Genomic DNA, 25071 nt, shown 5'->3' with positions numbered 1-25071 from the left:
GACGTTGAGAGAACTGTGGCCTGCCTGGGGTTGTGAAGGCGTTATAAGCAGGTTATTCCTATCCATGCCACTACACTGAACAATGAAATTCTCACAGTATTTCAGTTACTGTCTTACTTTGATGCAGGTTTTAAGGTTGGACAGTGATCTTTCGTTACAAGAAAGGTTATGAGCTGCTGACTCAAGCTGTTGATTTCTGTGCTTCATTTTTGATGCATACTGCTAAAGCTAACTCAGTCCCTTGTGTTAGAATTGTCATGACCTAATTTAAGGAAGTGACTTAGCAGTTTTGTAAGGTGATACCACAAAAATTGATACAATAGTTATGGTTATTTCATTATGATAAAAGTACAAATGTGTGATTCAGTTGGGAGAGAACATTAAAACATGTACATACACTGTATTTCTTAAATTTTGATTCTATGCTAGTCCCCAAAACTTTTAAGATTCACATCTTATAGATGGAATTACTGGTCTTTTGCATAAAATCAAAAAAGCCTAAAACAATTTTTGACAGAACAAGGCCTTGCTTCTTAGAGCTGTGAGAGATAGGCAGACCCAGATATTCAGAGATGATGTGAGAAGGATCTCTCCCATATGTTTATATCTTTTCTATAAAATGATCTAGTGTGTCTAGACAAAAATAACAGAATAAAGAAGAAGAAAAGCAAAAGGAACAGAAGCTTTTTGGAAGTAAATCTGCCAAACACCTTGTGTAGTGTAAAGGATAATATAAGTAACATTTAGGCAACTCTCCAGTGGAAGAGCTGAACAATTGTATGTTTGGCAGAAAAAATGTCCCATCGTTATAAATACAATCATAAAAGCGAAAGAAGTCAAGAATTTAAGTCTGAAATTACTAAACACATTTTGTCTGAACTATTTGGATTTATCATCACTGAAATAAAACCTTTACCATAGATGGGCATACAGAAACTGCCATATGCAAGGTGAAATGCTAATCTAATCTAGTATGTCCCACTGTGGGTGGCATCGAAGATTGAAAGAAATCTTTTCTGAAAAATGTGGTCTCTTTCTTAATAAAAGTCATGTATGAAGCCTAATGGTTATGGATTAAATATTTATTATTATTAAATATCCCTTTTCAAGCTCTTATTTTTAGCAACAGCTGTTAGAATTTACTGCCTCAATGCAATAAAAACTTTCTTCTTTCACCTCACCTTTGGAATATTTTAGTTTTTTTTTTTTTTTTTTTAAAAAAAAAAAAAAAAAACCCTAAAGCTGCAAGATGTCTCCTAGAGATGTTATATCATCTTACCTCCCTTTCTTTGTGGTCAGTAAAAAGATTGTATTAAATCTAGAAGTTTTCTCCAGCTCAGAAATCAATTCTTATGTCCTCTTGATACTTGAATAGGGGCAAAACTGTTTCTAAGTCTGTGTTTCTGTGGTGGACCCCATCAGTGGTCCTGATTCGCCAGCATTCTCCCACTTTCAGAATTGCAGTCAAGCAAAACTTTTTAAGATCTGCAACACTTTTTTGCGTGTTGTGCTTTGGATTTTCCTCTCTTTGCAAAGCTGAAGGTTTGATAAGTATATGAATTTTCTTATGTGCTTATCTGAACTATACGCTTTGTTCCAAAGCTTTTTGAAGTTTTCTCATGATTAGTTCTGATACCTTTTGCAATCTGTTATTAAGCTCTGCAAAGCCCGAAGGTGGAAAACTCCCTGATTTAGGACAAGTTTCACAGAATTACAGAGTGGCTGAGGTTGGAAGGGACCTTTGGAGATCGTCTAGTCCAACCTCCCTGCTCAAGCAGGGTCACCTAGAGCATGTTAGACAGGGTTGCATCCAGGCGGGCCTTGAAGATCTCCAGAGAAGGAGACTCCACCTTGCTGGGCAACCTGTTCCAGTGCTCCGTCACTCTCACAGGGAACAAATTCCCTCTCACGTACATAGAATGTATCTGTGTTAATTCTATTACTGGCCAACGTGCCAGGGACTAAATTTGGATTTTGTAGAACTGAATGCAGGAGTTTTGCAGCTTTAGTTAACAAGTCAGCTGTGAGCTTTAATGGACTCTCAGCACTTGGTGTTACTTTGACCAGCAGCATGCAGGTAACTCTCAAAAATATATATAGCAAATATATATACATGCACACACATACAAAATTTTTTTAAGATATATTCTAGCTTATCTTGAAAATATTCCAGTGTTCCAAGACTGGAAAAGTTATATAAAAACTATACAGTCAACTCTGTCTTTGGGTAGATTTTATCTAGTGTGCAGACAAACCTTGATGCAAGCACAGGCGTTCATCAGAGCTGTTTGCGGAGCTAGTCTGGGACAAAACGGGAGATGTCTGCCTGTGCAGAGCTGCCTTGCAGTGTGCTCCTGGCGTGATGCTGCTCTGGCACACAACTAGCTGGCTGCACTCAAGCTAGTCAGCCCCAGATCATCCTAAGTTTTTTCAAGCCTGAGTCTCTGTTTCTGATTTCTTGTAGGAGTATTGACTGTAAACTAGAGGTAATATTTTAATCAATATGTTACTATTGATGCAGGATCTCTTAAAAGCAAGGAGTGTTCCATATTTCACTTTCTCCTTGTGCATTTGAAATCAGTAGTAAGCCTATGACAGACACTACAGAACCACTGATCATGAGGATTTGAATGGTAAATACAAACTTCTCTTAAAGTCATTAACACTATGACCGACATAAATGACCAGGGAATTAAAGCAATGGTTATTTTTAAGTATGACTGTCAATACAGAATTTAGAAGAGCGTAGAGTTCTGCCTAGAAAACTCTTGTAGTAACTGGTTGTAATTTGACAAATATTACCAGATTGTTTTTCACATAAGTAAATTGAAAAGCGTAGGTGTTTGTTTTTAAAGTAGACGTAACTGCAGTACTGAATGCGGTGTTTTTCTGTTTTGGTGAACAAAAGACTAGTTCATCCTGTCTGTATGCAAAATTGTTCCATAATTAAGCAGTAAAAATACTTGTTTCTCACACAATTTCAGATACCGTAGCTTCTGTTTCTACAGAAACATTTTAAAATGCACAAAATATGAAGAGGCATCAATGTTCAATAGTTACTATAAGGTTTCTATAATGCTGTTTCTTGCCCTAAGCTCAACAAAATACGTTTTTCCTAGTCTTTATTAGAGGACATACTTCTGTAGCTTAAGTGCTTACTAAATGGTATTTCAGTGAAATTGAGAAGCTCTCAGCAGGTGTATATGGTGATCAGAATGGGTTGTACTGTGGTGGGGAATCCTGATACTTTTCCAGGAACAATCTGAGCAAGTAGATGTTTCTGAAAAGATAATCACTGGTGAAATACTGGTTCTTGCTGTTTAAAGCCAGATTCACTGACTTAATAAGCTTGAAGCTGGGGGAGCAGGTCTTGCAATATTAATAACATATCCTCTTAGCACAAAACTTTAATACAAATCTCTTGAGTAAAAATCTGTTCTCTGATCAAATTCTTTATTATTATTGGACTAGAAAATCTATCTTGCATGTGTATTGAAGGGGCACTTGCTAGCCTTGTAGGAACTTTTTCTTAACAGAGAAGGTTTTTGTTTCTTTTATTGGTTCATATTTCAAATGGTTGTTTGCAGTGAAAAGAATTGGAGATTTAACCATGTTTTTATAATGCATGTTATATGTTCTACAACTCTTCATAGGGTTAGTACAAAAGTGTCAGTGGTGGCTTACCACACACTGCTGCTTTACTTCAACTTTGCCACGATCTGAGAGAAAATAACACTGAATATTGCCAAGATGACTGAAATCTACTGGTTTTAAACCAAAGAACATACTACTATAAGCTCAGAGAAAGATTGCAGAATTGCATGAGGAAACAGTAACCTTGAAAACAAGAAAAATTCTTGTATTATGTATATGTAAATCCCAGTGTAATCTTAATTTTTCATTGTATGAGACAGTGAGTTTTGGTGTGTTTTACATTGAATCTTGAATCATGCTTCTGACAGACCAAGATAGCAATGTAACATAGTTGCAGAATTCCTGATGTAAACCAAAATACTTTCCTTCAAGTATACAATAATGATTTAACTGGTTAGAGGTGCAAAGCTGAGATAAGCCATGAATGTAAGTAAGTTTTCTTTCACTAGATCGCTTGACTCCTGTGCTGTAATTGATGTGCAGCAACGGCTGTAGCGGTGTAATCTTCTGGGAGCTTACTGAGGGGTGGTGGGAAGGGTTCTGCCCTCACACCCAGTTTCTATCTTCTTCCCCACTTTCTTTTCTTAAATCAAAGACTTCAATTTGGAATTAATTCAAGAACTGTTAACTATTTCCTCATTTGAAGTCAAGAGGTATCTTGACTAGCCTTGACCTAACTGGTACTGGTTTTGGACTTTGTTCTTTGAGATTATACTGCTTCTGTATGCATTTGTGTTCTTTTGCTCATTCATAGAGGTACCATGATATAGGTAACTAGTTGTTATGCAAAAATGAGTACAGAATTTGGATCAGGAGAAATTACCCTATGCAAAATATGTTTTTTCCTCCTGGGAAGTCTATAATAGGAAGTGTTTTTCTTGTATTTTCTACAATCCTCACTCAGACATCATGTTTCCAGGCTGGTAGTGGAGAAGGAGGAATCAACTGTCATAATAACAGAGTTACTGGCATTTACTGGCAGAGTTTCTGGTGACATTTGTGTAGGAAACCCTGACAGGTGAAAATCAATCACATTAATGGGAGAGAAACACCTATAAGTACTTACTGACCCATAACCTATCCCCTAAAAGGATGTATGAGAGAATATGGAAGCAATGCTTTCTTAAATCTTAATTGAATACTTCCTAACTTTGCACACCAGGGACATAATTAGGAAAAAATGCCAGTGAACCAATCAGCAAATGAACTAGAAGAGGAGCGAGATGATGGGAAGCTTGTTTCATAGCCCTTCTTGGGTTGCTTTTTGATCATCTGATAGACTATTTTAAGCTATTCCAAATCTTATTATTTCAAATATTAGTACAGCAAAGGGGGAAGCAGAGATGGGCTGTCTGGGAGGGGTTCAGAGAAATGGCTCCAAAGTGTGGGATGGAGTTAGGAAAGCCAAAGTTCAGCTGGAGTTGAAATCACCTGTTAAAGGTGTAGAGCGCTGTGGTCCCTAGAACCCGGAGCATTTTTTTTGCTTGTTTTTTCCTCCTTTCTTCCTGCCCTTATCGCTGTGGTTTTGTTGCGTAGTTGTGTGGGTTCCCCCCTCCCTGGCTCATTGGAGCGGCTGCGGAAGGTGCAGTAGCAGAAAATTGCAAGTAATGAAATGAAAGCTGTTACCTCAGGATGTGTGTGTGGTCTAGTCTGATTGCCAAAAAGCCTATTTCCACTCCTGATCGCATGGGAGGGGAAAACCAATATGGATTTTCATTTCTCTCCAGAGTTGCTATGCTACAACCACCGTTCCTTTTGCAACGTAGTGCAGTATTCAAGATCTTTGGTGCCAAGATGAAACCATGACTGCAGTGCTGCCCTTCCGTCTCTTCTCTGCAAACTTGCTTGCTGGTGACCTTGTGCATATTCATTATATGCATGTTCTGTTGCAGAGGCTGTGGATAGATTAGTTCATCCTGACTGTTGCCCTTGACTTTAGATAATAAATAACAAAGTAGAGAGAGGTGACAAGGACTGATCAGCAAACCAGCTTCTAAGTGAAAATATAAATACTTTTAGAAAATTAAATAGCTAAAGAACCTGCAGAATACATCTTAGTGGAATTATTCTTAACTTCTAAAGTGCTAGAGGAAGTTTTCTGTGGCTGCCAAGATACAAATCATTATTTGATGATTAAAGGCTTATTAAAGGCTTACGCTCGTCAACATTCTTCTTTTCAGAAGAAGGTTTACTGTTTTTAATGGAAGACTCACATGTTCCATTAACTTGTGTAACTACTCTTTAAAGAGTGCTGGAATTTGGACAGTGAAAGGTGTTTATGTTCAACTGAGCTTAAGCAAACTTAATTATATATTCTTGGGAATTTTAATTAGTATCTTTCCTTTGCAAATTTGATACAGTAGTTCAGATAATGATCCTTCAGTCTGAATGATAAGAAAAGGATAAAGGAGCGATGTTCACCATCTCTTTTGAGAGACGTTAAGTGAAACTAGGCATTCAAAATGCAGACTGTGTCATATGGCAAAAACTTAGAAAAAAAGGGCTACTTTGGGAGTGTTGAGAGTTGCTAGGTTTGGGGTTTTTTTAAGTTTTTTCTTTCTTGTTTTAACCTGAAATTTGAGTTTACTGCAGTGGGGGCTTTTTTGTTTCATTTTTTCCCCTGTTCTGATACAAAAATTGAGGGAATCCTTAAGTTGTGTCATGATATACAACAACGTAGGATTTTCAGTGAGCCTGTTTTTTTCATCTGACTTTGCATGGTACTGGGTTACATGCAGGTACTTACAACTACCTCGATTTTAACTTTCAATAGTTATTTTTGAAGGGAGAGTAGTTTTGCTGCCAGGCACTCTTAGTCCAAAAAAATTAACAGTTATTGTAAGTACATATAAGCGGCCTCAGTAGGTAGGAATGTTTAAAAACTAGTCCACAAGCTATTCAAAAAACTGTCTGATACTATCGTACCAGCCCTTTTCCTGATTTCAAGTCTGAAAAACGGGGTGATGTCTGTAGAGCACAGTTTACTACGAGGTGTAGGCAGTATCCTAGCGTATGGGTCCTGTGACACAGCTGCATCGTAACGTTCGTGAGACTTGCCAAATCGGAAAGTCTGGTTCAAGGGGTTTTTGGTGGAGAAGGTGGTTCCTGTCTGCTCTGATCAGGTCTTGGCTGGCACATCTCTTGTCATGCCGCAGACCATTCCAGGTCACCGGTAGAAGCTGCTGCCACTGCCGGAAAAGCCGCGTGCACTAGAGCGGCCGCTAAACGCAGCTGCGACGCGCTCTGTCCTCGATGGCCAGGTGCTGCTGTCCCTCCAGCCCTTGCCATGACTGTGAAGGCGGGAAGATAGCACAAGAACAAGCAGCACAAACGCTTCCTTCGGTAGCTGTATTAGCTCAAAGTGCTTGTAGATTTTTGGCGAAGACCTCAGAATAGCTTTGGAAAAAAAGCATAGTATTTTTTTCCTTAGTAAATAACTGCTGGAGGAGAGAGTGATGCACTGCCTGGCTACTGTTACTTGGTCTGTTGAAGATTTTGTGGGATGCGCTATGAATGTTGGGCCTGAAAATCCTGTTGCTTTCGCCTGAAGTGCTGTGCTCAGACCACCTCTCACTAACTCAGCTTTAGAGTACTATGTGAGAGTTTTGACCCAATTAAAGAAAACATATAAATGGATTTTAAAATCAGTGAATGTGTGTTACGCTCAAACCAAAATGATTTCCTGACCAGTAGCGCCTCTGACACTGTGGAGCTACTGAGAAACGTCGTGTGACATCCCGCTTTGCACAGTGCAAATGCTGGAGCTGACCTAGTCTTCTAAGTGTGTGTGGAGGAGTGGTTTTTTCTGCCTTACCACCTTAATGGGGAAGAAAAAACAAAAACAAAAAAAGAAATCCTCATCAGATTGTTATGCAGACAGCTTGTGCAAGCTCAGGCTGCTTTGGCATGTGTGCACATTTTGCTGTCAAAATGTCCTTGCTAAGAAATTGAGGACATAATACCTGAGCTTTCCATTCAGCAGCATGTTGATCTTCTACAGCACTGTTTTGTAAAAGGATACCGTGGTCCTGGCTGTACAGAAGAGAAACAAGGCCTCAGGAAACAGAGTTGTCCAAGTTTCCAGAAGAATTTGGGAACTGATCTTAGGTTTTCCATTTCTTAGATTAAACAGCCTGTCTACTGTACTATCCCACCTTTCTAACGTGTCCTGCTCTCGTGCCTCTCTTCCCTCCTTGCCAGAAATGGTACCTGGCAAGAATTCGCCCCTGGAGTATTCTGAGCGAGACTGTTCTGATTTCCTTGACCCTTTAAAATAAGGTGGAAGAGAAAGAAAGCATGAGAAAATGTGTACATGTGTACCTAAGACGGAAAGATGATTTGTTAGGTTTCATGTAGGTTCATTATAAATGACTACCTCCATAAGCAAATGAATTGCAAGCTTATTGCAGTCTATGCTTATGAAATGGAAACAACCCCAAATTCAGGATCAATGTAGTGCGGGAGGTGTGTGGGAGGGAAGGCCAGCATCAGTCTCAAATGTTGCAAACAGGCCTAAACCGTATGATCTTATTCCCCTGGTGTTGTCCTGGTACATTCTGTGCCAGTGCTCTTCAGGTTTGCTGGGGATGGGGGATGTTACTATATATATTATTTTTTTAAATGATTTGTGTACAAAATTTTCTCTTTTCAGTTGTATATGAGCACAGGTCAAGATTAGAAAAATCATTACAAAAGGAAAGGCTTGAACATAAGAAAGCAAAAGAAGGTAAAACATGCTTTTCATTTTAACATCTACGTTGAATATTTAAAACACAATTTTAGAGATATTTTGCTCAATTTTGAATAAGTTAGCAGTGTGTAACATGTTAACAGGACAACCTTGGCAAATCTGTGGAATACATACTTTAGTACTGTTTACAGATCGCTACAACATGATGCATGTGGAGAATGTGTATGTAGCTGTACGTGCATCCAGAGAGGTATACGGAGTATGGGCATGTGTAGATCCTGTTCTGTCACGTTAAAAAATTAAAACTTGTACCAGTAACAGGATCTTTTCATGTATTCCATAAATGTGAAATTAGACTCTGATTCGGTATTTTTACACATGTATGTAGGTAAACACGTGCTTATGTATCTCTTCTAAATAGAGCCAAGTTCCTGAATCTTTGTGTTGGATGTGTGTGAGGGGATGAAGGTTGGCACACATTGCATTTGTTATGATACAGTATTTTCATAACATATGCCCCCTATGAAATTTTCCTAGAGTAAAATCCTTTTTTTTTTTTTTCGATTTCCTATGTAGTCCTAAATTCACTACAATTTTCAGAGTCAAGTCTGCATTATTCCTAAAGTTGATGACTCAGCCTTTGAATTAAAACAGCTAATTTAGCAAAGGTTAAGAACAAGGAAAAAAGGTTTTTATCCTACAACTCCAAATAGTTTTCTGGTGCCATCTAGTGACAGTCAGGTATAGCTAAGCAAAATGAATCATCATTTTCAAATCCTGAGAAAGAATATAAAGGAATAAAAGGGAAATTTTAAGTCTTGTTTAAACTTAGTCTTGACTTGCAGTCTTTTTTTCTTCTTTTAAAATATATATATCTTTTATCCTAATAAGAAAGTAAAATAGTTTATAAATGTTCTTTTCCTTTGGAATGATACTACTGGGCTTATACCAAGAAAAATTATGTAATAGATCTAATTATCCCATGTGATTCTGAGCCTTTTTACCCTATATTTCACACTAAGATTTAGAATATATTCCTAATTATTTAGCCTGTTTATATATGAAAATAGTTTGTCAAAGGTCTTGAATATTATGTTAAATTCATCTTACTTGTTGAAAACTTTTTGGAAAAGTTATAACTGCATTAGTGTTCAGCTCTTAAGGGAACTTCCATGTGTAATAGTTCTGTCATGTGCTATTTAAGTGCAGATTTTAACCTTCCTGGCTTTCCCTTTTATGTTGTAGATTTTCTTGTTTATAAACTTGAAGCACAGGAAACATTAAATAAAGGAAGGGTAAGTTGTTATTCTTAGTATCAGTTTTTAATCATACTGGATGTTGTTTGAGTTGCAAGAAAAAAGAAATGCTTTGCGGTTATAAATCCTCAAAAGGAGCGATTTCACAAAATGCTAATTGAAGGAGCTCTTATTCCATTTCCACTCTGCACGTTTAAGTGCTCTGCTAGGATATGTCCTAATGCTTTGCATTGTAATAAGAAATAGTAAGGTTTTTTTAATGGAAAAATTAATTTGGAAAATACATTTCTGTTGATGTTATGGTAGCTGAAACAAAATTACCAGTTGCTGAGGCAGTGGGGGAGAGAAATGATTAAAAAAAAAAAATGTCCTCTTTCCCCTGTAGACTTAGCTACACTTTTCTAACTAAATCTTTAAAACTGGAAAATATAAAAAACATCAAAAAACGTAGTGTATATACGTTAAGTGCCAGAAGTAAAATTGTATCTGGCAACACAGCCTAAGACCTGTAGAGAACTCTTTATAAAACGACAGTAAGTATTTTGCGGCTGCTTTGGGTCAAAAATGGGGCGAAGCTTGAGAGTTGAGTAATGTAACATAGAACAAGTTGTTGCTACTGTACCTACAAAGCAGGTGTAGCTGATATGTTTTGGAGCACATGGGGAGACTAATTTGATTCCGAGCAGCGTTGTAACCTCGGTTCCCAAATAGCTGCATGTACAGAGATTAGGGGCATGACAGTATTGTTCTGATAACACTAGTGCTTTCATTTTGCAGCAAGACTCGAATAGCCGATACAGTGCACTGAGTGTACAACACCAGATGTTGAAGGTAGGTAACTGAGATTACCCAGTTTCAGAGGGCACTGGTATTCTTTTCTTTCAAGGGAATGTGGTCTCACTGGCTTGGGTAGTTTATTCCAGAATATCAGAAGATGGCACCTTCCTTTCACAAAAGGAAGGCAGATTTGTGGCAGTTTTTATTAGCCATGCTTTCCAGTGGGTTATTTAATTCTATCAAATAAATTACTTGTATGAAACACTTATTTACCAGGCTCTTCATAGCTTGGCATGTAAGGAATTCCTCAGACACATTCAGCTGTTTCCAGTGGGCCAGTGCAACTGCCAGGTGAGATGAGGTAGCCTTAGAACAGCAGACTACCCGTCACAGAGATCATTTTGTGCTGGAGAGGATCTGTAGTATGTATGCTTTGAAGAATAAACTACTTGCTATGAATGCTTCCTATTCATCTGGACTTATTTAACAAATCACCAAAGACAATATAAGCCAGATACATAGATGCAGAAAGCTTTTCCAGTGTCCAACTTTGGTATTTACAGAGCCAACATGAAGAACTAAAGAAACAGCATGCTGACCTTGAGGAAGATCACCGAAAACAAGGAGAAGAGTTTAGCAGAACATTCAGTGATCACAAGGAACGATACTTACAACTGCAGCAAGAAAAAGAGCAGGAAATTTCCAAGCTGAAGGGTATATGCAACCTGTATCTGGTTACTCATATTAAAATGTACATCTACACTGCATTTTAAAATTACCAATATCAGGAGTTGTGTGGTATGAGACAGAAGAACATTTTCTCTGTTCTCAGTAACTGGACACTCATACAGAGCACACTCCTCCTGATAAGTTTTGTTCTTCTTGATGACTTTTCTGTGGCCTTTCTTTCTGAAATCTCTGCATTTTACTCAAGTATGTGCTTTGTATTTCTGTGTAGATTAGAGAAGTGGTAAGAAATACGCCACTTAAAAGCCTATCAAATCTCAGAGTGTGGTTGATTCTGCCTTTCACTTTTAGCTCTAAGGTTAGATAAATATTGGAAAAATAGGTTTCACTCTGCCTTTGGTGAGGGGAGGGAGAAATCTTAAGAATATTTGCCATTTCTATTACAGATTTAATTTTAATTGTGCCTCTTTATGAAGTGACTTTACAAGTTTTATACCTTTCTTTCCCTCTATTTTTCAGTTTCTCTGAAACATGTTACATAGTATACTTTGAGGATGAAGTATAATTTATTTTTCCCCTTAGCATCTTATTTCCCATTAAAGAGATTCTTTACAGTATGCAGAACTTTTAAATCCTAGTTAAACAATTGCATAGAACAAAAGGGTGAGGCTTTACCCAGCTAGAGCCTTTTGGTCCTTTCTGCCCTGTTTCCCCAACTCATTATTAATTTTGGAGCTGTCTGCAGATTCGTAGCACAGGCTGTGTTTGCAGGCAGAGGCAGCGAGTGTTCTGACTTGGCACCACAGCAGTGCAGTCACGCAGCAAGCTCTTGGACTGAGCTGGATTGCAGCCTACCAGCGTGGAGTGTGGGCAGAGCTTGCTCATGTCTGCTTGCAATATTCCACTTCAACATAATGTAAGAGGTGGGAAGAGAAGCCCCTCTCTCTGGTCACAGAACGTAAAGCTTTTTAAGCTGGCCATCTGGGCACTGCTTCTATGAGAATTGCTTCGTCCTACAGAACAGCATTCTCGCTCAGCAGGTGCAATGTGGGGGAAGAGGGAAGAGAAAAGGGTGGCTTCCTCTCTGCATTTTAAAGTTTAACATTACCATAATGAATTTTGCCATCTGCAGTCCTCAGCATGAACAATAACGCACAATTCCAGTTGCGACTGAGTGCACCATGCTAAAATTTAACCAAATCTTGCTGTCTTCTTGAAAATGTAAAGCTCTTTACCGAGTGGGTGAGAGATGTGATGTAAGCAAACTCTGTGATTGCTGTCATCCATTTTTACTATAGCAATTGTGTAGTATCTTATGTAGTTGATATTATAATCTTAATTTTGGTGCTTTAGCAGTGTTAACAACCTGACTGAGGTTCACTTCTATATGTGTTTCTTTTAAACAGAATCCCTGTATAATTTACGAGAAGAGAATAGACAGTTGAGAAAGGCTCACCAAGACATTCATACTCAGCTACAAGATGTCAAGGTAGGCTTTGCTTTGGAGAAACAAGGCAATTATTTTTCCCTTATGGTCTTGAATTTAAGTTTTATCAAGCTGGAAATGGGCAATGACAAAAAAATTGCATTTTCTCTGTTGTGGCAAAAGGGAGAGGAATATGGCTTAACTGAATTTCCTGTCTTTTGCCACTTGCATTCTAGCTGTTTTGCCTCTTCTCTTCCTCCTTCCTCTTCTCCCAAAAAGGCTATTAAATTGGAGGAGAGGCATTTACTATATGAACTAGAAAATGGAAGTTTGTCAAAATTAATGGTTTTAATCTCATCTTAAACATTTATCAACATTTACTCCAACTTCTCACGTTAGGTATACAAATTCTGGCCTCTCAGATTTTGTTTGCTTGCATTGCGCTTGCTTTGTGATTTGCATTTAGTATGCACTCCATGTTGAGTATCTAAGAGCTGTAACTCCAGCTCGGAATTTTCTTTTTCAAAATGAATGGAGTCATATTTTCAAAATTCAAAAACCCCACTGGGTACTGAATTTGCCTTTAGAAAATGAACTTAATGTGAAACATAATGTTCTTCTTTTTGTATAGCAACAGCATAAGAATTTACTCTCCCAACACAACCAGCTTGTAGTGACATTGGAAGACCACAAGAGTGCACTAGCAGCTGCTCAGGTCAGAAGGGAAAGCAGCTTGCATTAGTGCTAACCTTCCTAAAACTTACTTCTCCTAGTTCAGCTGACTGTAATGTTATGCATGTAGCCTTTCGCATGGGAATTTGCAATTAGCACCATGCTGCACACTCCAGAAAAATGCATGAGTTAGAGGGTTGCTCTTAAGCAGCAGCAGCAAATTATAGGGCTGTCAGAAAATAAAAAGCTCTAATATAGGCTGAAGTGTGCATGTATAACTGGTAAGAGCAGTATCTCCCCCTGTGAGAGATGCAGAATACCTCTCTTTCTGTCTTCTCTGCTAGAACTTCTATTACTTTAACGTCTCTACTGTGATACTCAGATGGCTCACTTAGGCCTGAGGAACAATATATATATCATAAAGTCTCATTTTGTGTATGACTAGAAGGTTTATAAAGCTGTACACGTCTGTGCAACAGAGGCAGAGTATATATTGAGGGAAGTAAACACAAGGGGAAACTCAAATTAGCTAAAAAGGAGCAGCAGCATTACCTTTTTAAATGTTGTTTTCAAATGAACTACATATGAAGCTTGAACCTTGCGAGGCTATTGTAGATTTGGCCAGCTGTACTAGTACAAGCTGTGTAGGCCACAGGAACCCAAGATCAAGACGAATGTTGGAACAGAGAAAGAGTGTCAGTGAAAGGGCAGAGGAAAAGCAACAAGGCAGTGTCAGGTTGTTTTTATAACAGTTTCACTCTTTCATTCAACTGGTTTTCTTAAGGTCCACAAAATCACAAGCAGCATTTAAAGGACTGGATCTTTTTTCAAGTTCTGCTTGTTGCCTTTTCAGAGGGAAAGATGACTGTAATTGTTTTGCATTCTGCTTTGCTTTTAGGCCTGTTTTAATGGATGCCATAGTCTATTGAAGATGCTTCGAGGTGCGTCTAGCTTCGGAGCTGCTATTGTGCATTGCATCATGTCAATCTGTAGCACTGTGGATATTGTTTTGTATGAGTATTTTGCATTGTACATCAATGCATCATGCCTGTCTGCTGTACTATTGATTGCTATGATACCACGTAACAGACACAAAATGACCTACGCAGTCCCTGAGTGTGAACTTCAGCCAATTTGTAACCTGAATTAAAAAATGTTTGTGTGCACACATACACACACATACACCCCTATATATATATGCATATATATCAAAATATGATATATATATATATAAAAAAATATATATGAAATTTGCCCCCTCTGACTTCAAAATGGGTAGTAAATCATTGCTTTTTCCCTGCTGTACGATGTTGGATTAGTTCTTTTTTTCCCCTGCTGGAGTAGGAGAGAACCCCTTCCATGGGGCACCTTTTGTATGTGGTCAGTTGAGCAGCTTTTGCAAACATTGTCTTTTTCAAAAACTTTTACTTTGAGATGATAATCTTTCTTGTCCGCTGTATAGATAGCTACTTGCAAACGTGTAGTAACCAGTCTTGTTTCTGACACTGGCCATTAAAACTTGTTGAAACTATCCTGATCTTGTACAGGGTTAAACAGCAAATCAAATAACATCCTGTTGCGTTTTAGGAAGACTTAGGAAATTCAGCTTTCCTTTTTTTCCCACTCTTCACTGAAGGTGTTCTATGACTTTATTTCCTTAGTTCTGTATCTTGATTATTGTCTTCTGTAAGATCTGTCTAAATGTTGAGGATTTGGCATTTTCATGACATGTTATTATATGTATATACAATTTAAAATTTGAATGCTGTCTCAAAACTGTTTTTTCCTTCTCCCTACCCGTAAAGGAGATAGCTGTGGTGCTCCGTTTCCCTCACTTTAAAGCCTACAAAGAAGAAGAATCTCCTTTTGATAATTGTCCTGCCAACATGAAAATAACAAATCTTCATCTTTGTCTCTGGGTTTTTTCCAATATACTTTGTATGCATGTACACTTTGGCTGAAAAGATTGTGATAAAGCAATGCTACGTAGTGCATGGAAGCAACCAGTCTTAAAACCTCACGTCTCTTCTCCACCTTGTTGTTTGCTCTGAATATCACGCATTTCTGGTATCTATTTTGGCAGCAAGCTTGCTCTGGGGTGACTACATGTTATTAAGAAGATTTTTTGGATATGGTATAATGTGTTGATTTTAGTCCCAGGTGGAAGAATACAAACAGTTGAAGGACACTCTCAACAAAATGCCAAGCTTCCGACAACCTGAGAAGTTGGAAAAACCACGCAATCAACCAGAGGAGCCAGCACCTTCTCCCCACAGTAACCTCCCAGTACACCGTGAAGCTGTGACTGAAGAGCGTAAGGAGGTATAAAGTACTGACTGGCTACTGAAGCTATAAGAAACCGTTCTCATTTGGCATGTGCCTTGTTCCTGACTACTTTGCTTGAGAACTGATAGTTTACTATTACTGAGTACTATAAAAATATTAATGGGTGGCGGTAAACACCCTTCAGACTGATTTTTATCAGCTTCTTAAAACAACTTACCCAAATCTTAAACTTTTGAATGATACACAGTCTTTAAAATTTTAGGTATCTTATACTATACAGGAAAGCTTAAATAAGATTTGAATAAATTCTTTTTACTCGTTTTATAAAGCTTTAGTGGTATTCTTAATATGCCAATTTTAAATCTATTAATTTTATCTGATGCACAAAAAGAAAAAAATACCGTGTGTACAGTCTTGAGGTTACAGTGTCAGTTGTGCCTTTGTTTTACAAGAATTCTTAGCCAATAAATCTGCAGTAAATAAAAATATAAAACTTGCTTTGTAGATAGAGTTGTAATAGTTCCATGTCAGCTAAAAAAGAGATTTAGATTATTTTATGATTCTGTTTTGCAACATGTTGCTTAGTTGTACAAGGCCGAAAGCCAGATATTGATATCCCTTGGCAAAAAGTATATCTTGTTTCAAAGCAGGAATTTAGCTTTCCTTGCAGTGGTAAAATTGTACTCAGCTGGAACAAGGTATCTGTATCTGGTCCCTACCTCTCTTGAAAACATGGAGTCTATAATATTTTTTGTTCTTGTATGTGTTTTGCAGAATGAGAAGCCAAAGGAGAGAGAAGAAATAAATACTGAGGAGAAAGAAGATAGAGCTGAGCGTTTTCATCTTAGGAAAGGGACTAATGAGGCCCAGCGTGCCAAAGACCTAAATATTCAGGACCAACAAGAAGCAGGAGAGGATGAAGAGCAACATGTTGATCAAGTTGAAGAGGAACGTAAAAAGGAACTTGAAGAGGAAGAAATGGAGCAGGCAGGTCAGCCTGAGCACTTAGAGGAGGAACAGGATCAAGTACCAGAAGTACATGAGTGGAAAAAACAGGAACAGAAAGAAGAAGAAACCAACATGTTGGGTGAACATTTCCATTCAGAGGTATGGAGCTGTTTTCTTTTCTACTAATTGTTGTTTTCATGGAGGCACCTCAGCCATTGCTAGTCTGTCTTGTGTTCACCTATTTTTACATAAAATTATTGTCATGTTTACAGAAAGTTTGGGATTGAAAGCACGCCACTTAGATGCACAGGACTCAGGCTAAACTTTAGCACAATATTTTTGGAGTGCTTGCCAAATTGAGCTATTTAAGAAACATTAATCCTGCTGATAAAAACAACAGATGGAGAAAAAGAGCAGCCAGGCTGAATCCCACCTCCTACTTGAAATTTGTTCTGTGGTAGCTGATGGGAAGAAGATAACTGATGAGAATGGGACTTGCATTCAGCAGTTTCATGGAGAGCTGTCCTGCCTTGTTAACTTGATACACCTCAGCAAATTGTTTAATGTTTCCTACTCAAATATATCCACTTTCCATAACATCTTTCCATCTGAGTATTTACTGTCATTTGACAGGAATTCTAACTGCAAGACAAATATTTCTAGAAGAGCCAGGGGAAATTGGTAAAGGCAAGTCCTGCTTTATTCTGCTCTAAACACAACCAGCGAGTTGTGGATTTACATTCTAGATTGGATTGCCAAGGGAAAATACATTTTACTGGCCTCACCTTAGGTCTTTTGAACACGTATTTTCCTGGCAGAATAACCATATAATTCCAGTGTGATGAGAAGCCACTGTTCAAGAAGTGCACTGTAACAGCAGGGACAGGGTAAGCGGTGATACAGAAGCAACAGGTTAAGCGTTGCTGGCTGTAAAGAATGTGCAGTGCCTCACTTAAGGCTTGGAGCAGCCCCTGCTGAAACGGCCACTTAAATCAATGAAAGCATATTTGGTATCTAATTGTTGGTCATCCAAATATCGAAGATTCGGAAGGCAGTGTTCAGAAAATTCACTTAAGTCTTCTCCTTGCTTAAAGTTAAAATACCTTTGCCTGTAAGTTTTCCCTTTCGCATCTGCAGAATATTCCCTTTAGTTTTTGGTATCACTGGTTTGTGTATGCTTGTTTCTGGTCATTGAAACCTTAGATTAATTTATGACTGAACACATTTCTCTGACAGACAACTTTAACAGAAGCTGTAACAAAAAGATACAAGCCAGCTTATGAACAACAGCTGGAACAGCAACATATTGCAGCCCAAAGAGCAGAAGCAGCCGATCAACTAAGAGAGCATCAGGAATCGTTACACCAACAAAGACTGCGAGGACAACTGTTACGGCAGAAGCAGCTTCAAGAAAAGGAGATTGAGCTGCAGAAACGGGCAGAACAAGGAGAAAAACTCTATAAAGAACAGCTGAGGTTAGCTTCTTTTAAAAGTCTGTGATCTGTGCACTGGGTTTCCTGGTTCCATCATACTGCTAGTGAAAAGAGGACAGTTTACTGCTATAAACACTGACTTTAGTTTCTAGGTAGTCTAATTGCCTCATCTCCTCCTTTCTAAAGAAAATCTGACTTTCTATTTTAAGCTTTTTCCTTCTCTTGTTCTTCATTTTCCATGGAAGCCTCTGAAGTCTAGAGTAATGATAGGTGTGCACAGCAGTGTGCACTCTTGTGGGAGAGGTTAGGAGTGCCTAGCTGCCTTGACTAAAACATTCCTTGTCTTATAGCTTGCTTTCAACTAGCAATTGTTCTCCACTAAGCAGCAGTTATGATCATGTAGTACTGATGAGTTCTTGTATTAGCTTTGCGTTAGACCTTAGGCTAAAGTTTCTCATAAATGAGGCACTATTTTAAAGCAATTCCTTGAGGACTTTATGGATATGAGTAACTATTACTTGCATTGTAGAGACAACAGCATGACTTTAGGAAAAACAACACCCTGTTAGAGTCACAAAGTTTCTGTGAATGCAGTTATAATACTGTAGCTTCCATGTGCCTCTTGCCCTCCCTATAATACTCTCTTATGTTTTTGCTTAGTCTAAGGTTGTCAATGACAATTTTACTTCTTTTTTCTTTTTGGAAACTTAAGCCTATTGAATATTATTTTCTGAAATATTAGTAGAGAATGATTAACATGACCCATATTTTGGAGTGTTTTGGTACCAGTGAGTTTTTATAACTTATTACAGTCAAAATCTTCAGCCCTTTGAAAATAATCACACAAGTAAACACCTTTTAGGATCAAAGCTGACACCGTTCTTTCAGCAAAATAACTGATCAATGTTGTTCATTTTCAAGGCTCTTTATTTGAAAGGTTACTGTATTTTTTGTTTGCAATTCATAGTTTTTGCGCTTTGAATATGAAACATACCAGCTTAGGAGCTTTGCTAATACAAGGCAGGTCTTATCTCCCATGTTGATATATCAAGAACTACCGTACAGAAGTTAGGACAGTGTACTGAACAGGAGTCTTGTTCTACAAAGTGTATTTTTTCAGGAAAGTTGATGGGGGAGAAAAAGAGTATTAGGTAATAAATAGAAAACCAACTTGAAACCTCTTCTAGCAGGAGCTGGGAGAGGGGCAGATGCATTAGGGTGGTTTTCTTCTTGAAGAAGGAAACACTTTCAGAAAATGAAATGACATTTTTCATTTACTTTTTCAGCCAACAAGGTCGTTACGATAACATGGACCATGATATCGTACAAGGGGAAGAAGAACAAGGTGTTCAGGAAGAAGGAGGTAACATAAAATTTGTCCCTACCGTGTTCACAGGTTCCCTTTGCTACTTTTTGTGCAGAAGTTTAATGTCCACTTCACTTCCAGTTTGGGTTCAGATGAAATATAAACTCAGATTTTAAAAGCAGAAGTTCAAATAGTACTGGCTGAGTTGTCAGACTAAAATACAGCTGTTGCTGATGATTTTGCTTGCATTCCTGAGAAGAAAATTGTCCAGCTGAATAAGCTATTAGTACTGTAGACCTCAATTCCTGGCTCTGCCAATGATTTCACTTGATCTCTTCAAATTATATATCTTTCTGTGTTGGTTTTCTACTGGTATAATAATTCCGTTAGCATTGGTTTTTTTAGATAAGCTCTTTAAGGAAGAGTTGCCTATTGTTAAAAACATGTACAGAAGCTAGTATATACAAGACTGTTTCTTGGAAGGACTAACTAGAAACTGCTGTAACACAAATAATAATAATTTTTTTTTCAGCTTATGAACATGACAATCAGCACCGGGATGAAGGTGAAGATGATGATCAAAATAATGCAAATGAACAGCAAGAACCAGAACATCAAGTAGAAAATCAGCAGGCTGATGAATCTGTGAGTATACATTAAGATGCTATGGATTGCAGTTGCTACTGAAGTTAAAAGCTGGAAGTCTCATTTATCGTAATTATATGTTAAAAAATAAGATGAACCAGGGGTCTGCTAGGAAGACAAGTTTGACATCTAGGATCTTGTTCAAAAAATAGCACAAGTAATTAATCAGTGATTAATCAAAAGTAGTGGTGTGATAGTGTTATTTTAATGGTATTGTTAGGAAAGCAGTTAAGAGCCAACTCAGTACCAGAGATGCCCACTGAAATAGTCTGGAAGTTTTCCACAGGAATCAGTGGTCAATAGATCAAACTTAGTTTAGAAGAAGCGTTAGTTCCTTAAAGAAAAAATACTTTGGCGCTGAACATAGAGTTGTGACATAGATTGCCTAAAAATCTGGATGCCAGATATTCAGTTCTGTACTTTCCACATATTCTTTGGTTTCATGGAACATGAAATACATCTTCCAAGGCAGGTGTGGTGGGGATGCTAGGAGGCTTGGCGGGGGGGTCGTTTGTTTATTTTTTCCTTTCATCTTAATTTGAATAGTGAATATTTTTAAGGGACTTTTGCTGGCATGCTATTACACATGCTGAAGTCATCAATATTGGAGGATGTCCTGGCACTGAAAAATCTTGTCAGTTCTTTTGAGCTGTGTGCATTGTTTTTTTTTTTTCTAACCTGGTCTTATAAGGCACTGTCTCTTCTTGGATAGTCAGTAAACAAAAGGAGTTCAACACCCTACATGAAGTCAGTCAACAGCTTCAAGACAGTTTTTGGTAGACAGATGTCCATATTAAAGTTCTGCGTTCAGTGCTGAAGTACTTCTCTTTCAGGAACTGACACTTCTGTACTGACGAAGCTTTGACCACTGATGCCTGTAGAGAGGTTTCAGCGGGTATTGGGTTGTTCCTAACATAGCTTGTGCTAGGGTAGCTTTCAAGTGAAATTGAATTGAACTGTGAGATAAAAATGTGCATTTAACACTCGCTTCTGAAAATTGCAGAAGGCAGCAATGGAAGATGTGAACCCTGCTGATGACCCTAACAATCAGGGAGAAGATGAATTTGAGGAAGCAGAGCAAGAGAGAGAGGAAAATCTGCCTAATGAAAATGAAAAGCATAGAGAAAACAGTCAGAAGCAGGGACATCCGGGAATGGAGGAGCACTTAGTGGTCAGTAAAGTGTTCTTAGAGCACCTACGGATGCTGTCTTTCAATGTAGCACGTCTTGATGTGAGAACACCAAACTCTTTATTTTAAAGGTTTCTTTTTAAACTATATATGGCATGCACAAGTAAGTAGTACAGGATTACTCCTTGCGATAAAGTACTGTGTCTTGACCACTGACTCTGCTCAGCAAGGCTCTGTAGTCTCATGCTTTGGGGGCCCCCGTATTTGTCTTCACAAGCCCCTGCAAAGAGATCCTATCTGTATGCTTCCATGCTATTAACACTCACTCAACCAACTGCAGGCAGTGGTATCACTTTCCTTCTAACGGCATTCCAACAAATTCTGAACATTTAAACTGTAAACTCCTCTAGGCAGAGAGAATCTGTATTTTTACGGCTATGGTCTTTAATGGCATGAATATTTCATTGTTTTTCTGCTTAGTATGAAAATCTTGCTTTATTCTGTGAAATGATTTTATTATCTATCTTTTTTTTTTTTAATATATATATACATACGCTTAAAGTAGTTTTAAATTGTGTAGCCAGGTTAACATAGTCAGGCTAATGAACTCACTATAGTATATTATGCTATTATAGTTACTTTACCTTGGCAGAGTTTTCAGTTCCAGAACACACAGCTTTAACGGACAGTGTTGTAAAATCAATAGGCAAGCATACGGAACTAAATTCTCACATAATCTCTCTGCAGATGGCCGGAAATCCTGACCAGCAAGAAGATAATGTGGATGAGCAGTACCAGGAAGAGGGAGAAGAAGAGGTAAGAAAGAAAATGGGCATAAGACATGTGGACCTGGGTAACATAACAGATCCCCATTAACTTTCAACATTGGTCTTTTGTAACTGCAAAATGAACCCAAATTACTTTGTCAGTGGTAGTTTCTGACTTTATGAAACCGAGGAAATTTTCGCCATTAGTCTGCTGTCTATTGATACAATGTTAATTATGTTTTCTAGTGCTACTCATGCTTGTATGCTGCAATCCATTAATCTTCTATGTAACTGAATATTAATTGTGCACTAATTGAAAAAAATTAAGCCATTCACAATTCAAAAAGAAACTTCTGAAAACCTCAAGCCCTCTGAAAGTTACTGCAAACCTCATTAACTTTGCATTTCTAATCACACACTGCTGTTCTGAGCAAGCTGCTTTCTTGGTCAATTATTTTTTCTTTAGCTCTGATTTTGATTTATCTGTGCTCCTTCTAAGTGATCCAAGTTATTTAAGCCCTTACTATTCATGGAATCAAATAGTGGGGAAGCTGTTGGCATACTGCTTTGAACTATAGGAAAAGAGGGGAGAAGGATTTCTTCTATCATACACTGAATAGCATGCTAATCATGCGTGCACTAGCATATGCTGCTCTGCAGTTCTTCAATACATACACCTAGTCAATTGCTATTTACTTCTTCATATGTAATAACTGTTTACAAAAAGCCATGGAAATGGCTGTTCATTACTGCGTTATGATGAACACCTATTCCAGCCTATTGTCAAGACTAGCTGCTCTACCAGTTCAAGATAGTTATTTAAATCAAACCAGGATGTTAGAAACTATGAATAGTTTGCCTTTGGCAATTACTCTTTGGCTTATAGGAAATAATTTGTGCATTTCATAAAGGACTACAACCAGTATGCCAACTGGAAATATTAAACATGAGCAGTGATTGAATGAGCAATCAAAATGAGTTAATTTGTTATAATTAGGAATAATTTCTTCAGTAGGTTGCAATACTATGCATTGCTGTTGTTCAAATCTTTCCATGTATGCGTTGAAGTGATCCAAGTTTGATAGCTGCTCTCCTGCTGGCAGCAATATTGAACCCCTAACAACTCTGTCACAAGCAGCTTTCCCTCCTGTTGGAAGCAACTGCTAAATACACTTTCCTGCTACTGATGGAGGGTAATACAGAAAGAATTCAATTTTGCTGCTGCTGTTGAGAATATAACAGCAGCTGGTACAGGGGGAAATTCCTGTCAAAAGTAGCAATCACATCCTCACCATGTGTCATGCTGTGACAGGCACAGGTGGCAGCACTGGGTAGTAAATGCTTCCCAACCAGATGAAATGGCCGTTTTCCATGGGGACAAAGATAAGGCTTCATGAAAGCATCTTACCTAACTTACAGGCACCATTTGGACTAAGTCCAGCATTCTCCAACAGATAATCAAGTGTGCTTCTACAAAGCATGCTTCATCCAACTTTGCACTTAAAAATAAAATTGAAGTGAAGGAGAGGGCTGTCTGTTAGGTAAGAAAAGTGAGGTCAAGACTAAAACATCTGGAAAATAGATCTAGTGTGAATTTGTCATCAAGGAGAAGGTTGGAATAGATTACTCTTCACTCCCCAATCCCACTTGCTCTTTTGTGATATTCCAGGAGCAGTTGGCAGGATCAGTCAACTGCTGGGAAAATGTGGAGGAAGTTGCAAATAAATACCTGTATCACATATCAGAACTGAACCATAGGTCAGGCAGTCCACAGTGGGTTTTAAGTGTCAGTAATGACTCTGTGTTATGACAATGTCATTATAAAGGACAAGGAGAAAATGTTGCATGTTTAAAGTTACAAAATGAAATCAAAATCTAAATGTGTTAGCTGCTGAGGAGAGTTTGAAAATTGTAGTTAAAAATTAAATCAGCTGAATTTCCTTTTTGCTTTGTTTTTTTTTCCTGCTCCACCTTTAACCTCTCCCTGCCTTCTCCACCTGTTTACTTTCAGAATGAAGATTCAAGCATAGCTGTGAAAATGTATGTGCTTTTCCAATTTTCTGTACACTTCAAAGAAAATTAGTGTACAGAACATCTCTCTACTTTGCAGATCCAGGAAGATTTAACTGAAGAGAAGAAAAGAGAACTGGAACACAATCCTGAAGAGCCATATGGTGAAAATGATGAAAATGTAAGTACTGTGTGAATCCACAAACCTAATGATATGGTAACACTCAAAAGATGTACCACAGCTGTGATCGTATTAGTGATATTACATAATTGTTGTAGCTTGCTTTTGATTGTAGATTTTAAAACTTCAAACTATCCCAGTTCCCTTTTGTTCGTTCTTCCACCCCTGCATTGATTCAGGCTTCTTGGAGATCTTTCAGTCTTTAACCTCCTGTTTTTCTTCATCAGCAATAAGAACAGTCACTTATCCTTTTCTTTAACCTCATTTAATCTCCACAAAATTAAGAAAACTGTCAGTTCTGCTGAATCTCACTTTTTTAAATCAGGCTGATGAAAAAAATAATGGAGGGGCAGAGCAAGAATTGCAAGAAGAGAACAACAAAGAAGTTCATGAAGACAATTATGAAGAGGAGGAGGAGGAAGATGATGAAGGTGGAGCTATTGCAGCAAAAACTCGTAGACGAGGAGAGATGTAGTCCTCTTCTCTTTTATAGGTCAAATGCAACAGACATGTTCCTGATCTAAAAACTCTTTTAAAAGACTATCTAAATCCAAAAAGGTTTACCTTTTACACTTTTTACTTTTCTATTAGATGCTCTTACATTTATATGAATACAGTATTTTGATACTCTAGACTAGCCTTTCTTTTATATTAAAGCTGTACAGGAACAGACATCATATAGGTCTCATGTTTCATAATTCTGTGAATGTTTTAAGGCCATTTTGGAATACTTTCACATTGTCTAAATCTGACAAAGCAGTACTTAGTCTCATTTCAGACTCATTTAGCGTCAGAAGGAAGGTGTCTAGTGCCTAAACCCAGTCAACATTAGTCACTTGAACTCTCATTGCTTTTCTTGAAGCTACTTGCATGACTAATGGCTGGCCATACTACCTGTCCAAGGCACAATCTGCGATGTTTATATATGCTTATTAGGCCCACAGGTAGTTTAATTACTTATGATCTCATGAGATTACTAAAATGCTTGAAGATAAGCACATGCCCAGGTATTTCCAGGACCAGGCCTTCATTTTATAGTTGGAGACCAGTTATAAGATATGCAAGTTTTACAAGCTTTCAAAATACAGCCAGCTTAACAGCTGTTAATTTCAGCAGCTGTTTATATACAGTTAAATTATGCATTTATTTTAATGAGCATACCTAGGTACTTCAATTACATGCACTACATAGCAGATAATGTAAA

General features: G+C 37.9%; 1 protein-coding gene across 2 annotated transcripts in view; it reads left to right on the top strand.

Annotated features, from left to right (window-relative positions):
* The window catches only part of GOLIM4 (golgi integral membrane protein 4), a 31598-nt gene extending 7054 nt beyond the window's left edge, over window positions 1-24544 (top strand). Inside the window, exons 2-16 of one of the 2 annotated variants that reach the window (XM_062583119.1) lie at window positions 8306-8380; window positions 9590-9639; window positions 10378-10431; window positions 10941-11091; window positions 12471-12553; window positions 13122-13205; window positions 15317-15484; window positions 16223-16555; window positions 17633-17871; window positions 19116-19192; window positions 19668-19780; window positions 20784-20951; window positions 21657-21725; window positions 23787-23867; window positions 24193-24544. In XM_062583119.1, coding sequence (XP_062439103.1) covers window positions 8306-8380; window positions 9590-9639; window positions 10378-10431; window positions 10941-11091; window positions 12471-12553; window positions 13122-13205; window positions 15317-15484; window positions 16223-16555; window positions 17633-17871; window positions 19116-19192; window positions 19668-19780; window positions 20784-20951; window positions 21657-21725; window positions 23787-23867; window positions 24193-24342 — 1895 coding nt within the window. In that variant the 3' untranslated portion in view covers window positions 24343-24544. The remainder of the gene's footprint in view (window positions 1-8305; window positions 8381-9589; window positions 9640-10377; window positions 10432-10940; window positions 11092-12470; window positions 12554-13121; window positions 13206-15316; window positions 15485-16222; window positions 16556-17632; window positions 17872-19115; window positions 19193-19667; window positions 19781-20783; window positions 20952-21656; window positions 21726-23786; window positions 23868-24192) is intronic. The other variant, XM_062583120.1, reaches the window with a different exon arrangement.
* The last annotated feature ends 527 nt before the right edge of the window (window positions 24545-25071 follow it).

The sequence above is a fragment of the Rhea pennata genome, chromosome 9 (assembly GCF_028389875.1).
Source record: "Rhea pennata isolate bPtePen1 chromosome 9, bPtePen1.pri, whole genome shotgun sequence".
NCBI classification, from domain to species: domain Eukaryota; kingdom Metazoa; phylum Chordata; class Aves; order Rheiformes; family Rheidae; genus Rhea; species Rhea pennata.
Note: the sequence above shows the minus strand (reverse complement) of the source record. Positions and strands in the feature narration are given on the sequence as shown.